The sequence below is a fragment of the Cydia fagiglandana genome, chromosome Z (assembly GCF_963556715.1).
Source record: "Cydia fagiglandana chromosome Z, ilCydFagi1.1, whole genome shotgun sequence".
Taxonomy (NCBI): Eukaryota; Metazoa; Arthropoda; class Insecta; order Lepidoptera; family Tortricidae; genus Cydia; species Cydia fagiglandana.
Window position 1 is genome coordinate 36,296,043 of NC_085959.1, and position 25,464 is coordinate 36,321,506.

The window sequence follows — 25,464 nt, forward strand, 5'->3', positions numbered from 1 at the left end:
TGGCCGCTAGGTGGCAACAGCGCCACGCGCGGCTTATGGCAAACCCCAAAATTGGGGCCGAACGGATGCACTTTTAGCTACCTGTAGCAAAGCGATGAAATCGCGAAGTGAGCCACGCTTGGTCACGGCTAAAGTCCCGACTTTAGCCGAATATGTTTATTATGATTTTTTATCGTTTTTAAGGCTTGTTTCATCGTGTATTTTCCATGCATGTTACATTTAGAATAAAAGGCATCTCTTTGGGTGAATATGTATTATATTAGTAGTTTGTTTTCAATAGATTTACTCAAATGTTGCCTGTGATAAACTGTACCCCGCCCTCCCCTACTAGCCCAGTTTTCTTGTTTGGACGGTGTTTAATCACACAGCCATTGTTCACGCCACGGTCTCAGAGGACGCAGCGACGTTAAAAAGAAATAAGTGTTCCGTAAACAAAGTTTTGTACGGAACACTAAAAATACCTACCCGACTACACCTCACACCGAGGGAAAAAATCGTTCACACTACGTGTATACAGTGTGGAAAGATAAGTCGGGGCCTGGAGGGAAACTACCTTAAATCCTTAACCCGTCGACTGCCTTGTCCCGTATACGTATACGTCACAGACAATTTGAACTTTAATTTACAATTTCAAGGTTATTAATTCAAATTTTTGACACGGGCGTTCGAGGGGTTAATCTGGCTCATTTTACTTAAAGGAGACATTCCTTTATTTTTAAAAAGAAACAAAACTGCATTCAAAGTTTTTTCTTTTTTTCTTCAATTTTGCTTGTCTAAAAAAAATCTTGAGTACTTAATATTAGATTTTATGGATATTTTGTACGACAGACGAGTGTAAGACCTTATGTTTCCTGGAGAAATGTTATCATTAACTGTATCGACTAGTGTAATAAAATTGCGAGTTTTATTTTTTGCAATTTTTAGTCGGTTCGAGTCCCGGGCGGGGCAACTGGGACAAGCGAGTTTTAGAAAATCTTTGAATGCAGTTTTGTTTCTTTTTAAAAATAAAGGAATGTCTCCTTTAAGTAAAATGAGCCAGTTTAAGGATTTAAGGTAGTTTCCCTCCAGGGTCCGGCTTATCTTTCCACACTGTATATTACAAGACTATAGTTCGTTTTTTTTAGCATTAGAAATAAGGTAAACAATTTTTATGTGTCTTTTAATTGAAAAACACATTTTAAAAATAAGTTACAGCAAATATGTAACAACAATAACAATAATTATATAATTTATATTCTTCTGGTTTCATAAGGAATAGTTATTGATTTTTAAAAAGCATTTTTCAATTAAAAGACACGTCAAGATCGCTTACCTTCTTTCAAGTTCTTTCTAATGCTAAAAAAACGAACTATAGTATTTACGATGACAGTTCACTACGGATGTTGCTGCGCCAGTTTCATGTTCAAACCACATGAATACTTATTATTAGGAGGCTTAACCTTTCATATGGCACAAAGGGGATCTGTACACGTACAGTGGGGATTTAAATTGGAAAAGTGAAGTCTTAAGCATTTATTCTAATCAATCTACACATAAACACGATGGGTTGGGATTAGTCTCACATCGTATTATTAGCACTAGACGATAAGTCGATAACATAGCAATATATTCTACATTTACAATTATTTCTGGCCAGTTTTTAATAACGTATTTTAGTAGTACTTAAAAAGGCCCTGATCATTGGATAGTTTACCCTGGATACTACACAAAAATCCAAACATAACAGGTTAATGGTACATTTTTGCGATAACGCAAATTACCTACCGTGACGTAGTTTTGTTATATTTTAATGCACAATTTGCGGTGCAATCGGTACAGTCGACGTCAAAGATATGATTAGAATTTTGCACCTTACTCCTTTGTAATATAATGAGCCGCAAAATGCATAAAAGTAGTGGTGTAGTGAATATCTGAAATTCAAAAACAATAAAACAAATAATTCGTAAAACTAGAATTAATTTTAATCGCATCTAACAAGTTATTCTTAAGCGGAATCCTATAAAAACTCAATCCTTAATTTTAAATAATCACTTAAACAATTCATACGCATGCATTTCAGATTAAAAAAAATATGTATAATAATAATCTTAGTATGATCGAAAATGCACATATCAACTGTGATTGCTTAGTACTAAAACGAAATACGGCGTAACGTAAAAGGTACTCTCAAACTGTCGGTATCTTATTATGTAATTTATTCACAAGTCCGCGGGTCTGATCACCACACGACGCCGCGGATGCACAGATCACTGTCTGCTGATTGACGATTTGGCCTGAGAACAAAAAAAAGAATCGGTTACTACATATGTAACTGTGCTAAGTGCATGGTGGGTGAAATAAAAGCGATGGCAACCTACAAGATGGTAAAATAGAGAAAATTTTATGGGACAACATTTTCATACTAATTGAAAATTGTCAACACTCATATTATGGAGTCGGCGTTCTTAGGCCTTTCTACCTTATTGCAGGGGTGCAAACCTCTCTTCGGGCAAACTCGGCTCCGTTCGGCTCAGCATAGCTCCGGGCAATTATTAGAATTGACACAACTTGAGGACCCTTTGCGTGCATGACCACAGATAAGATAATGGCTTGAATTTAGACAACCCCTAAATAGCCAAAAGGGATAGTGCCAAAGTGCCACCCTGAACCGCTGTCAAACTTCAGTTTTGTAGGAAGTTGCCTTTCTGTGTAATACAGTCAGCAGCAGAAGTTGATAAGCGGGTGAGGTGTTCAAAATGATCTTGACGCGACTTTATTATTAAGAGAATAGGAGCGTGTCAAGGTAATTTTGGACACCTACTATTATTTATTCTGTGCTTATTGTATGGTAAACATAATATATCGTCCTCCTCATCTATTTCGATGACGGCGACCTCAGCTATCCGAGGCGTTGTGGTCCAGTTGTTCCGTACACGGCGTGAAGAAGATGATAACTGGCGGGAAAAAATTGAAGAAATTGGAACCTTATGTATTTTTATTTTAAGTTCTTCTTCAATAGAATATCTCGAATTATCAACTTCTCCCCGCCTTTAACCTACTTATGCTCTGGTTTCCTAGGGTAGCGGTGCCGTCATATAGCGGCCGTCACACAAATACTTCGACATCCATATTTAGCCGTATCATTTTTTAGTATGGAGACGGCCGCTATATGACGGCACAGCTATCCTAGAAAAACCGATGTTTACCGGTAATGGAAGCATCTAAGTGTCACTCTTCCACAACTTGATGGTCTTGTCGTTCTCTAGGGCGGCGGAGGCGATGATGTTCTCAGTGGGGTGACAAGTCGTGCAGAGCACCGTGTCCGTGTGCCCGGAGAGCCGCTGCACGATCTCCTTCGATTGCAGATTCCAAATGTAAACTAGGTTGTCCTCTGAGCCGGACACTATCCACTGGGGATGAAAGAAATTACTGTGATAGTACATGTACATGTTACTTTAGCAGATATGTACGCTTTGCGGTATGTTATTTTGTCTACATTATAAGTCCATAATTTAATTGATTCATTTATGCAATGATTGGCGATTACTCCACCGACAAGAGCAAAGCTCTTAAGTTGTTAATGATGATGCAATGAATACCTATTTTTCGTTACATGAAGAAATCTATTAAATTTTGAACAGAATTAAATATAAACAAAGAGATAAATTATTAAAATTTTTAATTCAGCAACTAAGATTGTTTGCTAGTTTGAAAGGAATTAGCACACCTAAGGGACTAACCAACACGACAATCGTATACATAATATATGAATTACGTGACTTATCGTAAAACCTGTAATTCTGATACATTTTACTCTTTTCATTTCGCGTTTGCCGATGTGCGGTTGTCATGCTAACTAGGTTCCTGGCAGTAAATTACAATGAGTTTCAAAGCTCCTACACAGTATAGTAATTTCAAATTTGTGTACCTTACGTGTACTCTGGCTTCGTCGGGATATTTTATGCCGTCTGTACACACTCGTCGAAAGCCTCTCGCAGTCTCACTACCGCTCCGACCCAATCAAAGAGCGAAACGAAACGATAAGGGTACAGTATGTACACACTCGTTCTCGGCCTGTCTCGAACAGTGAGTACAGCCGGCATTACACGAGAGGCTCGGATAAGAATCAAGCATTCGCATTCGGTAAGGTAAACGTGCTGGTGCTTGACGCGGGCCCAGTAGAAACATCAACCATCATACCATGAAACTTAAGTCATTGCCAATAGAGGTGACAGCAAAGTGTCATCTGTTGGGCATTAGCATGTCGAGCACTAGTACGTTTACCTTATGTCATAAATAAAACAGATAATACCTTTCCGCCGGTAACACTGAAGTTGGCAAAGATGCAGTACTTCTCGTTCTTGTGTCCAGTGTAGGTCTTGAGACACTTGCCCCGGCTGTAGTCCCACAGTTTGAGCGTGTTGTCGAGCGTCGCGGCCAGGATATACTTCCCGTTGGGCGAGAACTTGACGAAGGACACCGGCGGGTTGTCGTCATCTATCAGGGTCTTGAGGCACTGGCCCGAGGCGGTGTCCCAGATCCGACTGGAAAACAAGTTAAAACTTTTATAACTAAACTATTACTAATATATGCCATGGGCGCGTCGGGAACTGGTACTCTCACTTCTTCCGCTAATTTATCTCTGGATTTTAGAGCTACATTTATAAGAGTAATGCAGAAAATCGGACTCAACAAATAAAAACTTTGGGTGCACCTGCTATTTGTCACTCTCAAACGCGTTTTAAGTGAAGTAGCGCGCAAACGCAACTTTTACTCGACCACGATTTTTTCGTAAAAATACATCATCAATCAGAGTCGATTAAAAATGTATATTTATGTCACCCTCGTCATAAAAACGAATCTATTGATATCTCATTTACTAATAAAAAATTGATTAGTATGTTGACGTAACGGCGGAACCCAGGTTTATAAATACACCGTTATACATTCATAGACTGCTAACATGTAACTCACATAACATCTAAAAAGTATGCACGAGCTTATAAAAAATTAGGCCCACTTTTCCGAATTCTCACTACATATCCAAATAAAAACTTTTTACAAAAAAAAAAAACCGACTTCAAAAAGGATGAAATAAAATATTATCCTTTTTAAGTCTATGCGTTACCAACTGATATGTTTGAAGTCGGTGCCAAGCCAACTTTTGAAGCATACCATTATTTTAGTGCGATTCGATAAGGATGTACGTTGGATTGCCTTACAATGAACGTACTTTCTGTAGGTACAGTCGACGTTAAAAATATGTTTACACTTCTCGTCTTATTACAAAGGAGTAAGGTGCAAAAGTGTATAATACCTTTCTTTGACGCCGACTGTACCTTAGAACACACCTCAGAACACACGATCACGATCGATCTTCTTGGCACAGTCCGTACCGTATGTTTGTCGGCACGCAAGCGTGGGATTGGAACTGAAGTTATTTCCCGTCCCTTATTCAGAGGACTACATTTCAAAATATAAAACAATTCATAAAATTTACGTTCTTGCCAAATTTCACCTAAAGCGGTTCAATTGTTTAGCCATAAAAAGGCGACAAAGAGGCAGACAGAATTACTTACACATTTATAATAGTTCTAATGGTACACTTCTAATGGGATTTATAGTCATAAAGCTGATTATTTTTGACGGGTATTCTTTACTACTTGGCTTGGCACCGACTTCAAACATATCAGTTGGTAACGCATAGACTTAAAAAGGATAATATTTTATTTCATCCTTTTTGAAGTCGGTTTTTTTTTTTTGTAAAAAGTTTTTATTTTTCCATTTTTAGTTTTAACGCATTGTTAATAGCGCGACGCGTGAATGAAAAACAACATCATGATTAACACTAAATTCGTGTATTTACTTTAATAAATATGTACTCTGGAATTTTCTCGAGTCCGTCTGGGAAATTATAATTCCTGTCACTACACTAAATCCATCCTCCGCCCCGCCACTGACCCAATCCCTCAACCCCCCCGATCACTCAACCTCATAGCGTATCAACCCCTGATCCATGTACCCTTCGGCCCTGAACCAGCCGCCCTTCAACCACCATTACCCGACCCCTTAATCCCCGACCCCTTAACTCCTAACCCTAACCCCCGATCAGTAGCCTTACCAGCTTACCAAGAGTTTGACATTGATTTATTCGCTAGCGCGTGTGTGTAACTTACTTTCTTTGCATCTCGCTCGTACTGGCATATTAGTGCGAGCGAGGTGCATAAAAAGTAAGTTACGAAGACGTTAGCGTCGCTAACTTAGCGAATATGTCAATGTCAAACTCGTGGTAAGGCTACACTTGCACTACGTCAAATTGGCGGTGTTCGGAAGCAAATGGTCGAGTTACTTTATAAAACACCGAAATCACTTTACACGTGCCTTTAAAAACTGAGGAGTTCCCTCAATTCCTCATGGATTCCATCATCAGACCAGAACCAAAAATAATACGGAAACACCTTGGAGGCAACTCCTTCCAAACAAAAAAAGAATTACTCAAATCGGATCACAGGTGCCGGAGTAATCGCTGAACATACTACATTTAATAAATCATCATCATTATCATCAAAACAATCATCATCATCAGGTCTACTTCATCAAAGTGGTGGTTTTCGGGAGAAAATGCTCGAGTTGCTTAAGAAAATACCCAAATCACCATGCATGTGCCTTTAAAAATTGAGGAGTTCCCTCAATTCCTCATGGATCCCATCATCAGAACAGAACCAAATTAAAATGGGACCAACTCGGAGGTAGCTCCTTTCAAACAAAAAAAGAATTACTCAAATCGGACTACGGATGTCGGAGTAATCGGTGAACGTACATAGAAAAAAAAAAAAATAGCCACAACCGAATACAGAACCTCCTCCTTCTATGAAATGGAAGTCGGTTAAAAATACACCTACACTAACTAATCTCAAATAGCATTACATTATTTCACGTCTGAAAATAGGCTTATATTTCCAACTAGTCCCCAGATGTGTAGATTGCGAAGACATTGATTAAGATGTCGGAATAAGCGTAGCATGAAATCGCGTAGGCAGATGTCTCCTACGCTTACATGGTAAGTGAATTTACGCGTCAAGTTTAATTTAATGGTTCCAATATTATACACTCGACAGCATTTACATCATATCTATATGTTTCGTAGTATAGACGAATATAAATTATACTTATATATTAGTAGTAGTAGTAGTAGGAAACTCTTTATTGTACAAAAAGACATATTAAAAAGAAGTACAAAGGCGAACTTATCCCTTTGAGGGATCTCTTCCAGTTAACCTTTGAGTAGATGATATTATCAAGTATAATTTTGTTTTATATTACAAACATTACAACTAATAGGTATCGTGGTAAACTAAGTATCGTTACTATCGTTAACTTATTATATTGGCCGCTTTTCCGTTTGAATCCACTTATAAAGTGAATCCCATCCCGAATGGTGTAGGAACTATTTTTTGTACTAAACGGTTATCATATAACCTTCTAACCAAAAGAGTGAAATTAGGCAATATTGGAATTTAGTCTGATTTCCTCGCTATGATTTTATTCACAAAAAAGCGTATCCAATGACATTGACATTTTAAATCGTACGTAGGTAAGTTTCTTAAAACTCATGGGTAATATGGGTCGTGGATTCACAAGTTCCTGTTTGGAAGCTGCACGCTTCGCCGGTCGGCTACCAGCGTACCAGCCTTCATTGTTTTTTTTTTTTTGCTATGTTATTTTCAATACATAATCATAGTAACCAAGGTAACTGTCATCTGTATAATGACATTCTCTCACTTTGCTCTATTCAAATCGATGTAAAGTTAGCTTAAACTGACTCTAACGCTGTTATTTACAAAACATTAAACGAAATGTATTTATTTTATTCTAGAAAAACAAAACATTATGCGAATGGCACTATTAAATCTATTAACCTTTTGGACCTATATAAACACTGCAGGTCCAACACCAAAGACGGATTATTCGGTCACAGACCACAGAGCAACACAAGTTCAATTTCAGTTTTGACACTTCGGTGACGTGGCGTCTGAGTGACAGCTTTTGTGTTTAACACGGCGTCCAAAAGGTATCTTCAGGAATACGCAGACCAGTGCCCTGTTTATCAAAAGCTTGTAACTTGTAATACAAGTGGAAGTCCCTTTTTGACAGCTTCTGTTAGAAAGGGACTTCCACTTGTATTACAAGTTACAAGCTTTTGATAAACAGGGCACTGGTAAATCGGACGGCGGGCCCAACTTGTATAAGAACAGAAGTAATAGGACTCACCATAGACCGTCGTAGCTGGAAGAGACGATGAGACTGCCGTCCCTGTTGAAATGCACTGCTGAGACGGGGTCCGAGTGTGCTGGGAGCGTCTTCAAACATTTACCTTTGACAAACATGAGACTAATCAATCACAAGTTACAAGTACATACGTATGTATATCACTGGCTCAGTGACCCAAAGAGGATCTTGGCCTATGACACAAGAGAGCGCCACTCTGCCCTATTCTGCGCCACTTCGCGCAAGTTGGGTATTCTGAGGACTGATGAGTCTTTTTGGGCTTCGTCACTCCAGCGGTATCTGGGACGCCCAAACGGACGTTTTCCGCTCGGGTGCCCCACAAACGCTCTTCTCACAGCACGATCCTGCCCCATCCTCTCCAGGTGACCATGCCAGCGGAGTCGTGTGGCCCAATAATGGAATTACAAGTTACACCAATTTTTCTGATATCAATGGAGGATTTTGTTGTTTTTTTTATTTAACTTGCAAACACTCGAGCAATTTTGAAAGCGCAGATGTTGCGCCTCAGGGCGTGTACGTAGTACAAACAGCAACACTCCTAACTGTACATCGGTAGACGTTATTACAAAAGGCATAAGGTCCACCTAAGTACAGTACAGCGTGGGCGATGGTACATGATGATAGAGATGATAAACAATAAAGTAGATATAAAAGCCGTGTAAGTAACACTTTAAGCAGTTAGCGCCCTGTGTAGTGAGCGTGCATTTGAATGTTGATGTTTCCACCTTAAAACTAGTTTGAATAGGTAAATACATTGTATTTGCATACAGTGTTATGTTCTGATTAGGTAAATTGTGCTTCTGAAAGCGGTATGAAATAGCGTATCGTAAGGATCATATTACCTAAGACTGGTCCAGACGTCAATCAACCAAATCCCACCTTATAAAACAAAGTCCCCCACCGTGTCTGTGTGTATGTATGGTTCGTGATAAACTCAAACTACTGAACGGATTTTCATACGGTTTTCATCTATCAATAGACTGATTCTTCACGAAGGTTTAGGTGTATAATTTGATAAGGTGTAGCCCGTGCGAAGCCGGGGCGGGTCATTAGTAATAAGATAATCTAAAATAAATGTGTGCTCACCCGTCCTGACGTCCCATATCCGAACACTCTCGTCGAAGCTGCCGGACACGATGAGATTGCTCTGGGGGTTGAAGTTGCAGCAGAACACGTAGTTGCTGTGGCCCTTCAGGGTTTTAAGGCATTTGCCCGAACTTAGCTCCCACACCTGGAAAGTTATTAGTTATTTTAATAATAACAACTATCATTCTTAACCACATTTCTTTTATTTTAACTAAACGCGCTGTTTTTAGGCAATTGTAAATTTTCAATAACAAAACTGATGTCTCTTACTACGTAATTACGTATTATCGTATCTCGTATTAATGCGCAATATCTGGGAGACCCACTATGTTCGGAAAACATATAAAAAATCAAAAATGCGCGTTTTCCAGAGATAAGACCTAGCTAGATCGAGTTATCGCCTAGCTAGGTCTATCGAGTTACAGCAAATTTCATCGAAATCGTTAGAGCCGTTTCCGAGATCCCCGAAATATATACATAAATAAATAAACAAGAATAGCTTGTTTAAAGCTATTAACGTTATTGTCGATCATTCAACGTTCTTACTACAACGGTGAGCGCATAAAACTTAGTTTTATCAGCTGCGTGGGGTCCCCCACAACGTGGTGTGAAGTGGAGCTATTCACGCTTAAAGTTATTAAACTTTTTGCTTACGTAGTTTCAACTTTTTACGTAGTTTATAAAAAGTAAAAAGTATAATTAACAACTAGTAAAATTTGTAGCCAGTAATGATAAGTCGTACTCTTTAACAAAAGTAATTGAAAATAGAGTTCTGCTAACATTACAATTATTAAAACTTATTAATTGAAGGGATGTTTACAAAAACAACATAACTGATTAGAGCGGTTGACACTTTTTTAAGAACATTGTTAATCGATTGAGGTGTCAACCAGTGGAGTCAGTTATGTTGTTTTTGTAAACATCCCTTCAATCGTTATGCGGTAAGCCCTCTGGATCAATGGTTTCCAAAGTTGACTGAGTTGACCTAGTTAACAAAAACAGCCGAATTCCGGACCCACCTCGGGTTGTTTTAAAAAAGGGGCATAAAATATCAATGGTCGGTAACGCTCATGTGCCCTATTAGTTTCAGGGCTCACTCAATATTCGCTCGCCACCCACCAATGGCTCGCGACTCATAGTTTGGGAAATGCTGTTCTAGATACCGAGTTACGCGTTGAGCTTAAGTACTGGTATTATTATATTTTAAGTAAAATGGAATGTTATCTTAGAAGTGATAATAAAAGGTCGACAACCGTGAGAATCGTCTTATCTCCCATCTCCCTTAACTTTCTTATCACCTTCCGTGATTTTAGAACTTATTTCATGCCATGATACTTTTATAGGTATAGGTAGATACCTAGGAAAAATTGAGATGCTGAGGTGCAATGGGTTCTGCCAGCAAAGTTAAATAAAATCATAGTGCTCGTATTGATCATAAGATTGCAAAAAAATATGAATAGCAATATTGTGGCCTCTTTCTAGTGACTGAATCGCCTGATATATTCTCAGCCTGATAAAAACCACTTTCGCTCGATAGAAAAAATCACGAACATCAGAAAACTTTTTTTTGTAAAAATTTATTAAAAACAATGATATTTGGGATCCCGGGCACGCACGGCGGGCCGTCTGCTCAGTGCTCAGCGGATAAAGACCTGAACTCACGGCGCCTTAAGAAGTAAAATCGTAATAAATATCTATCAATAAAAATAAACTACACACCAAGTATTTTAGTTTAAAAGTCTGTGCACACCGGCTTGCGTGTGCATGATGTGCACGTGCGCGTACACTAAAATGTTGGAGCCGCAACGAAGCCGTCACGCAAGCGGTGTGCCGTCTCTCATAAGGATTTGTGTAGTACAACGCCGCACGCGCACGTTCACGTCACGCACACGCAGACGGTGTGGAAAGGCCTTATAATAAGTATTTTTTTAAATATCATAAAATATTCACTATAATCTACGTCAGACTAGATGGTGACGGTCAAACAGTTCAAAAGCAGCCTTTAAGGGCGAGTATCCAACACAGATAAGCAAGATAGCAGAATGTTGAATGCAACTTGATGGATTTTATCTACCCACTGCCTCTACTTGGCCCATCTTTGGTGGATGCTGACCCCAAGTTTCCAAAGTAAATGTAAGTGTTACCTTCAGAGTCTTGTCATCACTAGCACTGACAATGAGCCGGCTGTCCGAGGACCACGCTACATCACTGATGCCCATCTTGTGGCCGGAAATGGTCTTTTCGAACTTGCCATCGTAGGCGCCCCACACTTTAATTACTTTATCGGCAGCTGGAAAGTACATGGTAATAAACAGAAGACATCATCAAGTCATTGATAAATAAATAAGTAATATTATTGGACATTCACATGGCCCGCTTGTAGTATAATAAAAAAAAACATTCCCATGATAATAATAAGACAACTCTGATGATATTTGTCATGTTGATTGAACTGTTTTTACCTAGTGTCTATTTAACAAATTCGAGAATTGTTACTGAATTTTCTATATATTTTTCGATCGGTAAGAAAATATGGTAGTGGTAGAGTCAATGTCAAAGAAATGTTTACATTTTTCGTTTTATTACAAGGGATTAAGGTGCAAAAGTGTAAACATATCTTTGCCAACTTTTAATTACTGGACCAGCAAATAATAGTAATTTGTCATAGTCCAGCGGCAATTGTCAATGTGAAGAAAGAACACTTAGCACAAGGAATGCGTACATTGACCTGCCTGTTCCTATCTCTATCCAAACTATGATGCCGGAGGTATGAGGCCCGCGACACAATGCAATGAGACAGCAATATAACTATGCGCATGCAATAGAGATAGGACCAGACGGGTCTTTCTTTAATGATCAAGGGGTCTGTCAGTCTGATCCCCTATTACGGAGTCTTTGAGTATAAATAAATAACCCTTTGGTATAGTAGACAAAATATCAACAAGTGTAATACTAACTTTTATATAATTTGAAATTAAATATCATGAGAAAAAAAAAACTAACAATCAATAGGTACATTGAATAAAAAACTTATTGAGCACTTTTTTAAAGGTTAATATAAAGTGAACTGATATTATGAATTAGTGTTCTTTTAAATAATTAATATAGTATTTGCAACAAAGTGTGAAAGAAACATACACAGTGTAACATGAGTAAACCGAATAATTTTAACAGCATATTCCTGATCATATTTAGAGACAAAAATGTCCTATAAACTTTTTCAAAATTCGCCTAGTTTTAGAGATAATATTAATAAAAAAAAAAACAAGTTTTTATTGTTACATAGTGTAAAAGGCCTATTTGATGGTGATGTTGCTGTAAATATCCTTATTGATAGATGTTACATTTTTTCTTTCTTTTCACCTCAGAAATGCATGGTTAAAATTATTCGGTTTCCTCATGTTACACCGTGTATATAGCAGTTGCAACTGCTTCAGTAAAAAGAAATATTGTCAGATACCCACATACACAGAATGGCTAAAATATCATATTTAAAAAAATTATAATTATTTGTTTTGTAGTAGATGTAGTGTGTGGCATGGTAGAGACTAAAAAGAAACTATTCAATTTCAAATACTGAAAGATTTTAATGACTATGCAACACACAGTTCCATACTTGTTTTGGTAAATCAGGTATATAGAAAACAAATAATTAAATATTAATTAAAATAAACAAATTTAATTTAATAAATGAACAAACAATAATTTACTACAGTTACTCACAATGTATCTATGCTACTTGAAGGTTTAGTTAAAAAACCCGTAGCCAAGGCCAGTCTTGGATGAACACTTCATGTCAATGTCATGTTACAAAATGTTGGTTTTCCTATCACATTACTGTTGTAATTGTATTCATTGTGTCAATTATTCAAATAAATATGTAATACACATTAAAAAAATACTAAATGTTCAGTGGGTAACTTAATTTATTAATGTTAATTTGCAAAATAGGTGATTTAGCAAAATGTCTTATCAGAAACTAGGGCGCATTGGATTACTTGAGATAACATATATTAGTTCTGTGACCCTAAGAAACATAAACAATGCAGGAATAACTAAATTGAGAAAAGTAATTGACAAAAATGTTGACAAAACGGTTCAACAAACATAAATCGGGTAGTGCTCAATAAATTTTCCAACAAAATGTCATCGTAACGGATGCCGTGTTAATATGCGTTATACTTACAAGAACTGGCTAACCATTCGCCATTTGGACTGAATTTAACGGACGACACCGCCTTCGTGTGTCCAGCGAGAGTAAATTTGAGCGTGTAGTTCGGCTTCTGAAAACCGATGCACAAATGAGCGCCAAATCGCACGTGCTCCGATACAAAAGTTGAGTTACATAAACATGTGCAAGCGGCAACTGACGCAAAGCCATGAAATAATCAAAGAAATGCGATAAACTTACTGCTACCGATGACTTGTTGGACTGTGGAGCGCTCTGAGAGAGCGAATTAGGACCGGAAAGATTAGCAGAGGGCCCTCCGTGGGCTTGATGTGCAGCTGGATGCCCCGGCCCGGGTCCTAGCGGCACCATGTTTCAACGTCTTGACTTTCAACGCACTACGATTTTCTTTGTTCGACACGTAATGCAATCACTATTAAACACTGAATTACCACGGAATTTGAAATTATGAAAACGTACACGATTTAGCTGACTACCGAATCGCAATTTAATAATTCTTTCCACGCCAGTTTTTAAAGAAAATTGTATATCTGAGCGTCTCAATGCGTTCATTTCGCGAATAGCGAACAGTAGTGCCAACTTAATAAAATTCAAAATGTCTACCCACCCACCTACATACGTCTCCTACTGCGTGGGACGCGTAAGGCAAGGTATACACGTACCAGAAAGATTATTCTAGAGTGAAGAGCAGTAAAGAGAAAAGAAAGCATTGTTATATTATTATTTTATTAAATTGATCTAATGTTTATTTAACAATTATCGTAAATATACTGCACATTTGATGGACTTGCACTTCTTATTTTTCAAAGTGAAAACTAAAATACGCATAAAGGTCTAGCGTGGCAAAATACCTCATTATATCATAGAAAGTTGAGGTAATAACACTTGCACTGCGTGGGTTATTAAAATCTCTGCAGACTTTTTTTTGTCTAACTCTATCTTCCCATATATAAATTATATTACTCTTTGCTCTATCTACTCTGAGATTCTTTTAGGGAAATTTCTTAATTGTTACTTCTAAATAATTCGAAATATTTCGTTTTCTATATAAATAAAATATATTGTAATGACAGGCATGGTGACTTGTGTGACGTGGGAATAAGGTCTAATATTTTGTAGAGACTGGTACTTCCGGCTAAACTTATATTATATTTATAAAACAGTTACACGTTTATAAGAATTCTATAAATTAAAGGGATTACCGTTCATGTTTGAAGGGGATACTTTGTATTCTTGTAAAGGAGTATAGTGCGAATTTTAGTAAGTACATTATGAAGAACGGTCATAGAATAGAATAGATTAGAAATCATTTATGAATAGGAAATATTAGGCAAAGCTCTGCGTAGGTGACACCTTTGTGGCACATACAGTAAACAAACCACATTGACACATGGCCTACCGCGAAACAAGAAAATCGAAATTTCGTTATCTAATTTCTCTATCACTCTTACATATTCGAGTGATAAAGAGGCAGATAACTAAATTTAGAGTTTCGCGTTTACCAGTAGGCCAAGTTTGCCTCCTCATTTTTGCTGGATGGTAAAGGCCATGTAAAGGCACTGTATGTATAAGTTCTATGAATTTACTGAGTCGGTAGTGCTGCACTCTGGCGGCAGAACATTGCAGTAATATCCCCTATTGGAAATTTATATTAATGCACACAAATCCTTGTTTTTTGTAGGCTACAGGATTGGTTCAAATGCAGGGTGATTTGGTAAAACATAGCATAATTATTATATTTTAACTCTTAATTTAGTGTCAGTTTGATTTATAGAAGTAAAAGCTATTATTTAAGCTCCATGCTTTTTTTCCCTAGTGAGTATGTACCCTATCTTTTTAAGCAAGCGAAGTAGCACGAGTAGCACATTCACAATGAGTTGAATAGGGAAAAACGCTTTAATAATAAAAAAAAAGATTTGACAGATTTGACCTCTTTGACATTATTGAAGGTTAAAATTTGTTAGTGGAAGGCACCGAAAAGTGAAATAGTTAATTATTTTTTATAGTATCCCGCTATAAAACAGTACACATACATCATGTCGTTAAAGAAACTTAGTATTGATGCTCTCGATTTGGCAGGGAAGCGAGTTTTGATCAGGTATTATCAATTTCCTTTATGTATTCTAATCCGGCTAGTTACTTGAAAAGTACTCAATAAAATTGAAATTTCAGGGTTGATTTCAACGTGCCGCTAAAGGAGGGTATAATCACCAATAATCAGCGCATTGTGGCTGCCTTAGATACCGTCAAATATGCTCTCGAGAAGGGCTCCAAGTCCGTGGTTCTTATGTCACACTTGGGTCGACCGGATGGACAGGCCAACCTCAAATACACACTGAAACCGGTAGCAGAAGAGCTTAAAAAGCTCTTAAACAGGTAGACATTCCTTATTGAAATAAAAGTAATCTCTCCTGAGTATCAACTGTTATCTTAGATTGTATAATTTTATTCATTTATTTATTTATTCTATCCCCTTTTACATAATTCGTTATTAACATTTGTTGTGCCATAGGGAAATCACATTCCTCCCGGACTGTGTGGGACCTGAGGTGGAGAATGTATGTGCTGACCCAGCACCAGGGTCTGTTATCTTGCTAGAAAATCTCCGGTTCCACATTGAGGAGGAGGGCAAGGGTCTGGACGCTAGTGGGGCGAAGGCTAAGGCTGACCCTGAGAAGGTCAAAGCGTTCCGGGCTAGCTTGAGGAAGCTGGGTGATGTCTATGTCAATGATGCATTTGGTGAGTGCTAAAAATCTGAGAGCTATAGAACATTTCAGAATTTCAAAAATACCTACTTGATTTTTAATTAAATTACAATAAGTTATGTAAAGTAAAATTTGGTAGTTGTGATCTACATAGAATGTTCTTCTGTCGATTTTCCAATAAATTTATTTGCTCATTATCTATGACAGGAACTGCTCACCGAGCTCACAGCTCTATGATGGGTGAAGGTTTTGAACAGCGCGCCTCCGGATTCCTCCTAAAGAAGGAACTGCAATACTTTGCTAAAGCTCTTGACAACCCAGAGAGGTAATCCGTCAATTTTGCACTAATCATATTTTCATGTTTTAATTATTGATGTTATGGTATGTAAAACACCTATTTTTAATATGGTGTAAAAAGGACCTCGGACTTAAAGTATGGAAAATGTGGTTTTAGTTAAATATCTTAACATTTTGATATGTTATAGATTTCAGAGTCCTGAACAAAAGTCTCTAAAGGTGCTACCACTGTTGCAGAGTCCCTTTCAGAGTTTCAACTGATTTTGTACTAGATAACAAAGTATTAGTACTTTAAATTTGAATATAGTTTAGGTCTGGGGTCCTTTATGTCAGGACTTATATCCTTACTTTAGCCAATTGACTCTGTTTTATCCATAAGTACTAATGATAGGATTTTCAATTAAGGCCTTTCCTCGCTATCCTTGGTGGAGCTAAAGTCGCTGACAAGATCCAGCTCATTGAGAACCTGCTGGACAAAGTCAATGAGATGATCATTGGTGGGGGCATGGCTTACACTTTCCTCAAGGAAAGCAAGGGTATGACTGTAAGTATGCACACTGGTGTATAAATAAATAAAATCTTGTAGTTTTTAAGGTTCTTATGCTACCATGATTTGCATTAGTAGCTGCCAAGAAATCTACTAAGAAAAAATAAGTTGTCTCATATATCAGAATCCAGAAACTTTCAGTATGGCCCACACATTAATCAATAATCATCTTAGCACTTGCTTTGATGCCAAGCACAGTATTTATAAGTCATAATTAAATATAGTATTCTGGAAGCCGTTCTTGTAATAAAATAAGGCCTAGCAGGTGCCCCTCTGGTCAGTTGAGAGAGTCGAAGATGGTAGTTATCTAATCTTTGTCTTTACTGTATTTTATCTAGAACTTTTATGAACTCTCACACACACGCTAATTACAACAATAATGTTCCTAGTTTGTTGGCTTTTATGTCAATTACATTCATAAATAATTATGCCTCAATCTAAATAAATAGTAGAGCAAGATCACATTGATCTATAAGTTACATACTCATTACTTAATTTTTAATTGAAATAGATTCAAGTTTGCAATTTTGGCCACGACTTTACATTCGCGTGCAGTATTTCTTTAGTAGGTAGTGTGTTGCTGTTGGTTTTTTAAAGTTTTGCTTCAACGTTATGCAATTTTCACCTCATGCTAAACTGTTTTTAGATCGGAAATTCCCTGTATGACGCTGAGGGTGCGAAAATTGTGGCCAAGCTCTTAGAGAAGGCCGCCAAGAACAACGTGCAAGTGCATCTGCCGGTCGACTTCATTTCTGCTGACAAATTCGACGAAAATGCCCAGGTGTGTGATTGCTCTATAGGCAGGGTTCTCCAAACTTTTTTACCTGAGGGCCATATTGCCCCTCAGAAACTTTCGCGCGGGCCACCGTCTGTTTTTGCGCCGGGGGAGGGTGTCTGTTTGTTGCTGTTAGGAACAGTTCCACTCTCAAAGAATGCTGAACCCCTGAAGCCTGGCTCCCGCGGGTCAAACAGTGGGCACGCGCTTTGGGTGTCGGCGGGCCGGATTGGAACGCGTCGCGGGCCGGATTTGGCTCGCAGGCCGGGGTATGAAGAAGGGTATACTCTATAGGCACAGAATAAATAATAGTACTAGGTACAGAAGACTCACTCTCTAACAAAGCGCGTCTGTTACGATCAAGACAGATATGTCCGCTAGGTGGCGACAGCGCCACGCGCGGCTTAGGCCCCCCCCCACATCTGGCGTCTTTCGAGCGTCGGCGTCTGTCGGCGTCTGGTCAGCGCTATGGAAAATGACGTCGCTGCGCAGTTGCGTCGACGTTGCGTCGAGCAGCGGCCATAGAATTGTAGACGCCGACGCTCGAAAGACGCCAGATGTGGGGGGGCCCTTATGGCTAGCCGCCAAAATTGGTGTGGAACGGATGTACCTTTAGATACCTGTAGCAAAGCGACGAAATCGCGGAGTGAGCCACGCCTCTATAGGGCTCATTTAGACGTTGCAAGAACTTGCATGCGAGTTTCATTACATTGCGGGTTTTGATCGGTAAATTGGGCATAACTAACAATCCGCTATGTAACCAAAATTGCATGCGAGTTCGCGCGTCGCGTTCATGCAGTTGAGTGCAATAAAGTGTTGCATAACTCGGCATATGCATGTTGCTCCTGATTTAATGGCTCCTGTACACGATGAGCCAACGCCGGCCACTCCAAGGCTAGGATATTGCTATCTCATTCTACTGAATTCCTGCGTCCCTTGGAGTGGCCGTCGTTGGCCCATCGTGTAGAGGAGCCATAACCTGTTGTTTTATCCTTAGGTTGGTACAGCCACGGTAGAATCAGGTATTCCCGACGGCTGGATGGGCCTGGACGTGGGCCCGCAGTCCCGGGAGCTGTTCGCTGGGCCCATCGCTAGGGCCAAGGTCATTGTGTGGAACGGGTGAGTTGTGTATATGAATATGTGCCATTCTCAACAAAAGGGGTACTTACACTTACTGTCGGTTGCCATAAAGACGCTATTCCTATATAGCTTCAATTTGAAATCAACTTTATCGGCAATGTGGTACCTTTTGGTTGATAACGTCACATATTTGCACTATACGGCATTACGTAGCATATTATACTCGCGACTAAATGCGACTTTGTATGGCGATTTTTAATCTTTATTATTTACGTACTTGTTGGGATATTATGTGGTACTCACAGATCGGTAACTTTACTACGCAATAGTGCTTACGAAGCTTTAGACTATGAGTTTTAGCTCCTTATTCATAAAACTTTACGGGCCTGATTTAGTTAAATTATGTTTTATCCCTTTCTCACAAATACATAAGTCAAAATGACAGACAAAAAATACCGATTATTAGCTAATTGAGGTTTGTAGCGCGTTTTTTAATAAGAGGGTTAGAATTTATACTACTTCGTTGGCAAACTAGCTTACGGTTCGCCTGACGATGAGGCGACCATCTGGTCAACGTCGCAGAAAACAGACTAGTCGTTGTATAAACCCTTGAGGGTACTGACCGCGTAGCCAAGATGCCAATCGCTTACGCTCCGTAGCGATTGAAACGCAACTGTCACTGTCGCGCTAATATGGAAGAGTGATAGAGACATAATGCTTTTCGTTGTCGAAGCAATAGCGATTGTAATCTTGGCTAGGCCGGCTGCTCGCCATATTTGCAATGATAATGATAATGAATTTGGACCCTTGTTGGCAGGCCCGCGGGCGTGTTCGAGTTCGAGAAGTTCGCCGGCGGCACCAAAGCCATAATGGACGGTGTGGTAAACGCCACCCTCAATGGTACCACCACCATCATTGGTAAGTACCGCCATACAATAGATACACACGTATCCAGTATAGGGTGGGCACCAAATCCATCATGGACGGCGTGGTAAACGCCACCCTCAATGGTACCATCACCATCATTGGTAAGTACCGCCATACAATAGATACACATGTATCCAGTATAGGGTGGGCACCAAATCCATCATGGACGGCGTGGTAAACGCCACCCTCAATGGTACCATCACCATCATTGGTAAGTACCGCCATATAATAGATACACACGTATCCAGTATAGGGTGGGCACCAAATCCATCATGGACGGTGTGGTAAACGCCACCCTCAATGGTACCACCACCATCATTGGTAAGTACCGCCATATAATAGATACACACGTATCCAGTATAGGGTGGGCACCAAAGCCATCGTGGACGGTGTGGTAAACGCCACCCTCAATGGTACCACCACCATCATTGGTAAGTACCGCCATATAATAGATACACACGTATCCAGTATAGGGTGGGCACCAAAGCCATCATGGACGGCGTGGTAAACGCCACCCTCAATGGTACCACCACCATCATTGGTAAGTACCGCCATATAATAGATACACACGTATCCAGTATAGGGTGGGCACCAAAGCCATCATGGACGGTGTGGTAAACGCCACCCTCAATGGTACCACCACCATCATTGGTAAGTACCGCCATACAATAGATACACACGTATCCAGTATAGGGTGGGCACCAAAGCCATCATGGACGGCGTGGTAAACGCCACCCTCAATGGTACCACCACCATCATTGGTAAGTACCGCCATAGAATAGATACATATTATACACGTATCCACTATATGGTGTTGTATTTCTTTTTTGTGTATTTGAGTAATTGATTTGAGTCAATCGGTCCTTGCTAGAGAGATACGGGCGGCCGTTTAAAAAATAACTATAGGGTGTCGTATTGATGATTGACAATTCTGGATCACGCGCAAAAAAACTGAAACGATTTAATAATTTTTCGATTTATTAAAATAATTAGAGTTACAAGTTACAAAACTAATGTCAAATGAGTATTTAATATATATTGTCAAATAAATTATTTTCATTTCATTTATTTTAAATGTCGGGTTCTTATTTGACTCTCATCAACAATATTTCGTCCACATAATATTTCTGATCTGATTCGATAATTTTGCCATAATATTTACCGATTCCGAGCGCTGGTGGCCTAGCGGTAAGAGCATGCGACTTGCAATCCGGAGGAGGTTCAAACCCCGGCTCGTACCAATGAGTTTTTCGGAACTTATGTACGAAATATCATTTGATATTTACCACTCGCTTTTCGGTGAAGGAAAACATCGTGAGGAAACCTGCATACATCTGCGAAGAAATTCAAAAAGGTGTTATGTGAAGTCCCCAATCCGCATTGGGCTAGCGTGGGGACTATAGCCCACGCCCTCTCGCGCTCGAGAGGAGGCCTGTGCCCAGCAGTGGGACGTATATAGGCTGAATTATTATTATTATATTATTATTTTGTGTCTCCTTTTAGATTTCACGGGCCTATAAATCCCGGTCTTTTGATAGGCTTGCGTGGGGATATAGATCCAACACGTAGAGGCCCCTTGGAGAGTTTTAATGTCATGTAGAACGCCTGCTGGAACCCGTTCACAGGCGCAACAATAGACACCCATGAACCGGTCGCAGCAGGCATTGGGACTATTGTAGAAAAAGTGAACAGTATTCCGGTCTATGGATTGATGTTTGGGTGGACAATGAGACTGGGCTATTGTAAAAGAGGTCCGGACACCTGCCATAACAATGTTAACACCGTCATCGAGGCAGGCGGTGACTCGCAGCTGACTAGATGGGCCCCTGAAACTGCCGTCGCGAAGACGACCAGGAGCAACATCGGTGTGAGCGGCTCAGGGGTGTCGAGAGGTGTGCGCCGCTTTCTACCCAGTGACTGTTAACAGCCACTGTGCCAACTCGCGTCTTATGCATCTTTCACTTCCACCCCTGGAGCATATAGCTCTAGCGACTCCTCTCTGGACGGCCAATGAAGGCAAGCCAGAGCTGAGAGTCCTGCGGGTCCCCTTGGGGTCCACTCCGACCGACGAAGACACGCCGGAGACGGAGACCCTGACCGACTCTCGGGAGCACTCGGGTCCGTGGGGTCGTTACTCCCCAACAGCTCGCCACAAGCTGCCCTGCGGGCTTATATTATTTATTATTTACCGATTCGCAGGAAATTTTAAATTCCGATCACGTCGCGTCCAATATTACATTAGTTCGTAACTTCGTTATAGAGGCATGGCATCGCCCTCCTCTTCCGAAGTTCATTTTATGTTATTAGCTTGTCAGGCGAGTTAAGAGGAAGCTGAAGTGATTTTTTCCACACATCGTGATTTTACGCCGTAATCCTGACATTGAGCACTACTACCAAAAATCGTCCAAAAATCCCTCTGCCTATGCTAATGCTAGCCTCTGAAAATCGATTATCGATGTTTCGTTACCGTGTCTCTATGACAAGAGTGATAGAGACAAGAGTGATGTTATTCAAGCGATATAGGCAAACAGACGAACTAACGAACGAACGAAGTGGTTAACGAACGCGGTAGGCCCTCTGGAGACAGGCCTCACACATGACTATATCAAAGCAATATAGGTATTATTTATTAGTACGATTTCGATCGTTCATCATTCATTTTCTTCAAAGTTTTCATAACTTAAAAGCCCAAATATTCGCGCCGTGTCTACAGGGTAACGTTTATGACACATATGTGATTGATGTTATTTATTTCCTCGAATCTCCAGACCTGAAATACTAATGATATTGATATTGAATAAATGTGAATATTATAGAACAATTCTACACAGATCGACCTGGTCCCACAGTAATATCAACAGGGCGTGTATTAAGTATACTTAAGTATACTTATTATACTATCGTTCTGACGATTTACTATTAAAGTCAAAGTGGCAACAATGACAAACATTAAATAGGTGTAGTAATTGCGCATAGAATGTGTTGTGAAGTACGGGTATCATCACCGAATAGAACTTTTAAACCTCTCACCACGTTATCGAAAAAAGTTACCTACCGACACGATATCCTGTCACGCGATTTCATGGAAAATGTATGGGAAATCAAAAACCCCTATAAACTACTCGTAGAGTATGTAGTTAAAAGTTAACATTTTGTAGCGCTGTGAGTTGAGGAGTTACTTGTTACCAAGTTCTATTTTTGCATTTTATATGGGTTTAGGGACACATAAATACTGGTAAGTAACTTCTGGGACCTTACCCCAGCATGTAATAAACGTCGGTCACGTTAGGCGATGTTTTATTTTAACTGACTATTGGAAGCGGTCGTAAAAACCTCCCCGACCACAAAATGTAGAATTAAATAACTACGAAGAAGTTGATGTTGACACAGAAGCAGTTAGTTGTATCTTCAATAATTTTATAACATCCCATATTTTGGACATCATTTAATCTCAGGTACAGATCGGCCAAATGATATAGATTAGCCGGGCGGTTACATTTCGTGTTCGATACTGTCGCGGCGCTCCCGTGCTTAGCCTACTGATATATCATAAATACTTTACAGAAAACCGCGACTAAACCATTTGATCCGTTTTGGAGATAATTGCTGATATTCGTTTACACAAACATGCAAAGAAAGAGTACACATATACCTACCTACCATCTCCGTTCCACCGGCGGTAAAAACTAGTTGGAATTTAAATTAAAACTGTCTTTCACAACTCAATTAGTGGAAATTCTCGGCGAGTCAGAAAAATACGCGCTCATTTCCCGTCCAACAGGTATCTGAAGATTAAACGTAGCCTTTGGTAAGAGCCAGGTAATTAGGGGTGGAAATGAACGTTTCGCAAAAATGCTGATGTGTAAAAGTAATTTCGAACCTGATAACTGGGCCCTCTTTTAAAGAAATCTTGTAAGGTACTTAAATAAGTACGAGTAGCATATGTAATGGTAAATTATTGTAAGTGAACTGACCTACGAATCGATTTTTTTATGGTATAACAACTTGATGATGACACGCTGAGCTTGTTAATAATTGGATAAGTGCTACATTGAAATACTAATATAATATACTCGTACCACTCGCAGCATTTTGCGGTGTTACACTTAGTACGTAATCCAAAATAAGAGAGTTCCTAAAAGCTCCAAATCAAATGTGAAAGTGTATTTATCATTATTGACATGTTTTTGTTATAAATAAAACTGTTTTGTTCAAAGGTGGAGGTGACACGGCGACCTGCTGCGCCAAGTGGGGAACCGAGGACAAAGTCTCCCACGTGTCTACTGGCGGCGGTGCTTCGCTGGAGTTGCTTGAGGGTGAGTTGGCAAATCCATATAACCAAGTGAGGGAGGTCCCACTGATCTAAAGGAAGTGGAACGGCTAGGCCACGTAACTTTATGGTTTAACAAATGTATGGCAGTCGGTGTCAGTATCGAGCGTGCACGTTTGGTGCCCACGTTTTGTGGCCCTAATAAGTTAGATGAGGACCTGCTTGCTCAGAGAAGAAAGCGGGAAGTAGACGCTGCGGCGCGGTATAAGGAGCGCGGGCGGGGGGGGGGGGGGGGTAAGCGGGGTGACTTTGCAAAATGAGATAACTGCTTAGAAATATCTTTTTTTCCAATGGTCTTATCGTAATATGTCCATACATTTTTTCTGAAAAAAAAAATTGTATGTTAAGACCTCGTTTTTGTCTCCGTCACAGTACCTTTTTTAAATCTGTAAATTCTTATGCCGCTCCTAAAACCGTTTATGTATAGTATCACAGGAACGTTGTTGATCCATTTGTGATATCCACCGTGTACATGTATATTTGTCCATTTAAATCATCCGCTTCATGTATGCCAGCGGTCAGTGTAGACTATTATGTAGAACTGTCGTGTATTGTGTAGTTAACTTATTCATTCCATGATTACAGGTAAAGTACTGCCGGGCGTAGCCGCTCTCTCCGACGCATAAAATTGTTTTCAATTATTTATTATTTAAGTAATGTTCTATTGTAATGTAATCTCTTCGAAATTATATATGTATGTTTATAGTAGTTGTTGATTGTATGTTATGTAAAAGTGATAGCAGGCCATGTTTGTATAGCATAATATGTTACTTTGAGTAATAAAGTTCCACTACAAATTATTATTATTTTTAATATTATGCCCCACACGAGTAGAATTAAATACTTAATAGTAGACTCGTGAAATAAAACTATGTAAACAGATTAAAATTGCATGTAACTTATATTTATGATTATTATCACGATAAAATGTAAGTCTTAGTCGCTTGCCATAAAGACGCTTTGACACAGGTGCCCCAAAGATTTATTACATTTATTTGCATCGAACATAGTTATGAGGTGTTCCATAGTCTAATAAAACAGGTCTTCTCTTCCCAGAGTGACACAAGCCTACGTCACAATAACATGGCCGTTATATATAGCGCTATCGCATATTATCATATAGCGCTGTCGCATGATGACGTAGGCTTGTGTCAGTCAGGTGACCTAGAAAAGACGGGAAGAGAGTACCAGGCGGAGTATATTATTATACCATGGAGGTGTTCCACAATAAAAGAAATCCGTGCATTCAGTCTGCATATT

At 39.4% G+C, this 25,464-nt stretch overlaps 2 protein-coding genes across 2 annotated transcripts; one reads left to right on the forward strand and one right to left on the reverse strand.

Moving 5' to 3' along the window:
• Positions 1-1,939: 1,939 nt before the first annotated feature.
• Positions 1,940-14,129, reverse strand: LOC134679227 (WD repeat-containing protein 5). Its single transcript, XM_063538114.1, has 8 exons — positions 13,766-14,129; positions 13,541-13,637; positions 11,499-11,644; positions 9,355-9,499; positions 8,251-8,353; positions 4,292-4,523; positions 3,186-3,389; positions 1,940-2,273 (listed from the first exon to the last, which is right to left on the reverse strand). Exons 1-7 carry the CDS (start codon positions 13,892-13,894, stop codon positions 3,201-3,203), a joined length of 1,041 nt encoding a protein of 346 aa, XP_063394184.1. The 5' UTR covers positions 13,895-14,129; the 3' UTR covers positions 1,940-2,273; positions 3,186-3,200.
• A 1,336-nt stretch (positions 14,130-15,465) lies between these two features.
• Positions 15,466-25,004, forward strand: LOC134679093 (phosphoglycerate kinase). The gene is made up of 10 exons (XM_063537937.1): positions 15,466-15,641; positions 15,716-15,919; positions 16,056-16,282; positions 16,456-16,573; positions 16,951-17,089; positions 17,739-17,873; positions 18,865-18,986; positions 19,765-19,865; positions 24,092-24,190; positions 24,790-25,004. The coding sequence occupies exons 1-10, from the start codon at positions 15,580-15,582 to the stop codon at positions 24,828-24,830; spliced, it is 1,248 nt and encodes a 415-aa protein (XP_063394007.1). The 5' UTR covers positions 15,466-15,579; the 3' UTR covers positions 24,831-25,004.
• The last annotated feature ends 460 nt before the right edge of the window (positions 25,005-25,464 follow it).

Bases quoted from the DNA above. Each gene is read 5' to 3' on its own strand.
- LOC134679227 (XM_063538114.1), bottom strand. From the start codon at position 13,894: ATGGTGCCGCTAGGACCCGGGCCGGGGCATCCAGCTGCACATCAAGCC. The intron at 13,638-13,765 runs GTAAGTTTATCG...ATCGGTTTTCAG, and splicing joins CCAACAAGTCATCGGTAGCA to AAGCCGAACTACACGCTCAA. The intron at 8,354-9,354 runs GTGAGCACACAT...TGTTTGTCAAAG, and splicing joins GATATGGGACGTCAGGACGG to GTAAATGTTTGAAGACGCTC.
- LOC134679093 (XM_063537937.1), top strand. From the start codon at position 15,580: ATGTCGTTAAAGAAACTTAGTATTGATGCTCTCGATTTGGCAGGGAAG. The intron at 17,874-18,864 runs GTGTGTGATTGC...TTTTATCCTTAG, and splicing joins AATTCGACGAAAATGCCCAG to GTTGGTACAGCCACGGTAGA. The intron at 18,987-19,764 runs GTGAGTTGTGTA...CCTTGTTGGCAG, and splicing joins AAGGTCATTGTGTGGAACGG to GCCCGCGGGCGTGTTCGAGT.